The following is a 4,284-nucleotide window of genomic DNA, read 5'->3' as shown; positions in this document are numbered from 1 at the left end:
CTACCAACTGGAATAGCTCCTCAACATGACTTTTAATTTTTCCTTTAAAAAGGTTGTTTTGGAGCAAGATCTCCACTTTATACCTAGGCCTGCATCCATCCTCCTGCCTCGGCCTTCCCAGTGCTGAGATTGCAGAGATGAGCCACCACATCCGGCTTTTTATATTTAAACTAACATTAACCTGTGCATCGTTCCACTAGAACCTGTTTTCCTTGCGTGGGGTGTGACCTGCTGCTTACAGGCAGGCTTAGCCCTCCTTAGTAATCTAGCACCATCCAGTGTCTTTGCTATCCTTACGTCGCCTACAGGGGTCGCCGTGACACAGCTTGCCCAGATTGTATTGTTTCTTATTGATCCCCTTGGCTTGCCTAGAAAAAGCCAGAGTCACCGATGTATAAATTAGTGTCTTTATTTCCAACACCTGAGCGAGTGAGTCCCGAGACTCTCCCACCAGAGGAATAAACATACAAAGTCCTGTTTCACTACACAGCATGCCTCAGAGATAAATACAGCCCAGGGGGCTCCGACTCTGGCCAAGCAACTCTTATTTACACGAATAGATTACACAAGTCTTATATAAAAAAAAAATAAGTGGTCCTGAACCGCGCGTGGGACGGGGACGGGTGGGATATGGTTACACCTTTTACACACGGGACTGGAGCGGCCTTAGCAGGCTGTGGGAAAGACTGGGTGTCGGGAGACCCCCGGAAAGTAGGGATCCTGTCTCCACAAACAACCGGGATGTGGAGGGCAGGGCTTAGGTGTGAGGGGCTCACCCCTGCGTGAGGAGTAGTGAGGAAGAGGAAGAAGGCCTGGCCGTTTAAGGATCAGCTCTGGCCCCCTGAGGGACAGCGAGTCTCTGTGAGTCGCAGGAAACGAAACAAAACAAAACAAACAACGTCAAATGGACAGCGTCCTTTCTTTGGGGATCGATGTGGGACAGACTTCTGCTCCGCCCTTCTCCAGCCTCTGAATGTGTGACTTTGAAAGGACAGTTGGGAAGAGTGTCATTTAAACTTCATCTTTTGAGCGTGAAGGACCCTAGGGACCCCGGAGTGTAGGCGGTGCGTCTTCTCTTGCCGCAGCCGACCCTTCAAAGCACCTGGTAAATCGGATTGGGGTTCACGCCTACAGGACACTGCGGGGTGGCGTCAGGGGAAGGGGTCTGGACCCTGTGTTCTGTGTCGCTTGGTGATGCACCCTCCGGAGGACCTGGAGGAGATTCTGGTGGTGCGTCTGCCAACAGCAGCGCAGGCGCGGCGGGGCTGTCTGTGGAGATGCGCTCGACGATGCTCGATAGGCAGTCGAGGCTCGATACCGCCGCACTCTTCCCTGGCCTGGATTCTGTAGGGGAGGGGAAGGTTAGTAATGCAAGCTGGAGTCCCTTCAAGCCTCTTACCCCCTGCCCAGCACAGAGCTTTGGAGCAGAAGGGAAACTAAGGACTTGCTAGACTACAAGGAGAAAGAAGAGGAAGGTGCACGTTGTAGTTGTTTACTCCCCCAAACACCAACACGCCTGGCCCCGTCATCCCAAGATACAAAGTGTGTCTGGAGAAGAGGAGAGGAAGGAGTACTATTAAGCCTGGGGAGCGAGGACGTCTTCAAGGGTAACACGGAAGGCCAATGAATGCCTGCTAGCTGGGAGCAGCTGAGAATACGCACCGCTGGACGCCTCGTTGTAGTAGGCGGCATCATACCCGGTTTGCCGCCGGGACCCACCCGGGGGGCCGCTGTAATCCATCTGTGAATAGCAAGAATGCCCAAGTCAGACCCGTGGGGCGGCTGGAACACTACTCCTTGTCACCGCCCCTCCCTCACTCCCCTAGCTGTGGCTTACAGGACTGGAGACAGGAGCAGGGTCAAACTGAGCCTGGATGGTCACCCAGGAACAAAAATCTGCACTCGGGTAATAAGGATTTGAGAAGGAAACGTATGTCCTGGGGTCTGCGCAGCAGTGTTTTGATGGCATGCATCCCCAACTGGGCAAATTGCAGATGCTCAGGGTCTCCAAACAGACCCCAGTGACAGATGCCAGGGATACCTGTGTCTAAAGGACTCCCCCGACCCCAAGGGCCTCTGAAACGCCCAGGTGTCGTCAGCACTTGCCCTTCTGTGTCCCTGGCCTTACCATGCCGTCCGAGCAGTTGGAACGCGGGCTGGAAGCGTCAGAGTCGCCACTGTAGTGCTCGCTGCCTCGGCCTGGGGGCAGCGGACCGGGCGAGTAGAAAGCGGCGGCCCCAGGTGGTGCTGCGTCCTGGTCGCGCAGCAGAGCCTGCAAGCCTTCAATGTAGCGGATGGCATTGCGCAAGATCTCCACCTTGGGCAGCCGCTGGTTCGGGTTGCTGGACGTGCAGCGCTTGAGCGTCTCGAAGGCTTCGTTCACTTTGCTCAGGCGGCGCCGCTCGCGCATGGTGGCGGCCTTACGGCGATCAGCATTGGTGGTCTTGCGTTTGCACGCCTTGCATGCCCACAGTAAGCAGCGCCCAGCCTGGTGGTGCCCGCTGGGCGCGCGCACATGTTCATCCTCGCGAGCGCCGGGGCCTGGGTGCACCGCGGTGGGGAAGTGTGTATGCTCCTCCGGTTTCAGGAGGGTCCCCACGTGCACCAGACGCGGGTCCAGGTCTTCGAAAAAGCGCAGGTCCGGTGAGTCGAAACACGGGTCATCATAGAAGTCGTCGGCTGTGGCAAAGGAGCAGAGAGAGCCGTCGGGGCCTGTCAAGTCTACGTCCCGGAGTGGCGGCGACAGTAGCTCCATATCCTAGCTCCTAGACTTCTCGGTCCTGCCTCTCGTTCAACCCAATCCTCAAGAGTCACCTTAACTTTCTGTCACTCCTGAACCCTGGCAATGACAAAATACTGAGGTTTGGAATGCACACCGGCTGTACTCTACCTCCCTGCCTGTCCTGTCCCGTCGGAGTTGCGACGAAGAAAGCGATCGTCCTGGGACTTTTTCCGTCCCTAGCTTCTCGCCAGGCGCCCTGGACTATTTATTCAGGGTAGCCTAAAAGCCCGGGAGCTGGAAAGGGAGACTGGGGGCGGGGGCGCCCCAAACCAATAGGAGTGCAGCAGGGCGGAGCTTGGGGTCCCCAGGGGAGCCTCTGGGGCCAGAGAGTGCCCCCTCCCGCGGCTCTGCGCTGGGACAGGGAGGAGGGCAGAGACTGGCAGGCAGACACCAGCCTCCTTGCACTTGGCTATCTGGTGCAGCCTGCCCAAGTCTCTCCAGTGCCTACTACAACCTCAGTGAAGCTGGCCACAGCGATCACATCGGAGCTGACCTTGGACCTCACTGTCTCCTGATTTCTTGGGAAACCAGGCACAGAATAGACGTTAGAAACCAGATTGTAGGAGATCTGGAGAGAGACACAAGGCAAAAGGGCAAAGAAACCTCTAGAGAAGAAGCAGCGAAATGGTGACACACCGGAGAAGTGGATCCAAGGACGCAGCGGGCTAGAGACAGTGAGGCTCCCAAGTTCTAAGTGGGCAAGCCTGATACAAATGACTTGGTGGCAGTGATATTTGGCTCATTCCCAACCTGAGAATGTTTCAGAGAGCATCTGGTCTTGCTCATCTTCCACAAGAAGCTAAGAAATCCAGCGCAGTCTATGCGGTAGTTGGGGGGATCGTCACTAAAACTTTAAGCCACACTAGTCAAACTCAGGGTGGACAGAGGGAGGAAAAGAGGGAGGAAGGAAGGGTCTCTCCTCAACTTACCCCGCAGGATTCCTTCTGTGGTTGTCTAGAGAGCTGGACGGGGTCTGGGTTGCTCTATTTCTCAGCTAAGATGAAAGCTGGTTTCAGCAGGTTTGTGTCATCTGTTTTGAGTGGAGCCACAGGAAGTGTCTTTCTTAAGGGTCATGATGACCAGGACCTGGCCTGGTGACCTCACCTGCAGTGAAGTCTGCTAAACTTTGTGGAGGTGATCTCTTCTCAAGTCTGTTTCCACTTCACTTCTAAGGATAATGACAATGTCCGGGAGTGACTGGGAGGTGCAGAATCCAAAGGGAGGAGGGTGTGGAAATGTCCGGGGAGGTGCTCGGCTGTGCCAGCAAGAGGGCACGCTTCTGACTCCAGCACCTGCTTGCACAGTATTAGCCTGGATTGTGGGGGCCTTGGAGTCTCCAGGCTCTGTTCCTTGGAGACTTAGTTGTGTCTCTTCACAGCAGACTCACTGCGGAGGATAGGAGCAGAAGGATGCAGCCCCCTCCCCCGAGCTCTGGCTCCTCTACCAGCTCCAACACACCCCACCCCTGGGATGCTGATGTCTCTTGGGGCTCTGGCTAGGAC

General features: G+C 55.8%; 1 protein-coding gene across 1 annotated transcript; it reads right to left on the bottom strand.

Annotated features, from left to right (window-relative positions):
• Positions 1-1,093: 1,093 nt before the first annotated feature.
• On the bottom strand, positions 1,094-2,755 carry Myod1 (myogenic differentiation 1). Its single transcript, XM_050130255.1, has 3 exons — positions 2,129-2,755; positions 1,663-1,741; positions 1,094-1,344 (listed from the first exon to the last, which is right to left on the bottom strand). Exons 1-3 carry the CDS (start codon positions 2,753-2,755, stop codon positions 1,094-1,096), a joined length of 957 nt encoding a protein of 318 aa, XP_049986212.1.
• Between the last annotated feature and the right edge of the window lie 1,529 nt (positions 2,756-4,284).

This window comes from Alexandromys fortis, unplaced genomic scaffold (assembly GCF_014885135.2).
Source record: "Alexandromys fortis isolate MF-2015 unplaced genomic scaffold, M_Fortis_MF-2015_v1.1 scaffold_342, whole genome shotgun sequence".
Classification (NCBI taxonomy): Eukaryota; Metazoa; Chordata; class Mammalia; order Rodentia; family Cricetidae; genus Alexandromys; species Alexandromys fortis.
Note: the sequence above shows the minus strand (reverse complement) of the source record. Positions and strands in the feature narration are given on the sequence as shown.

Coding starts and splice junctions, on each gene's coding strand:
- Myod1 (XM_050130255.1), bottom strand. CDS start 2,755: ATGGAGCTACTGTCGCCGCCACTCCGGGACGTAGACTTGACAGGCCCC. Junction 1,742..2,128: donor CCAACTGCTCGGACGGCATG/GTAAGGCCAGGG, acceptor TGCTATTCACAG/ATGGATTACAGCGGCCCCCC. Junction 1,345..1,662: donor CTACAACGAGGCGTCCAGCG/GTGCGTATTCTC, acceptor CCTCCCCTACAG/AATCCAGGCCAGGGAAGAGT.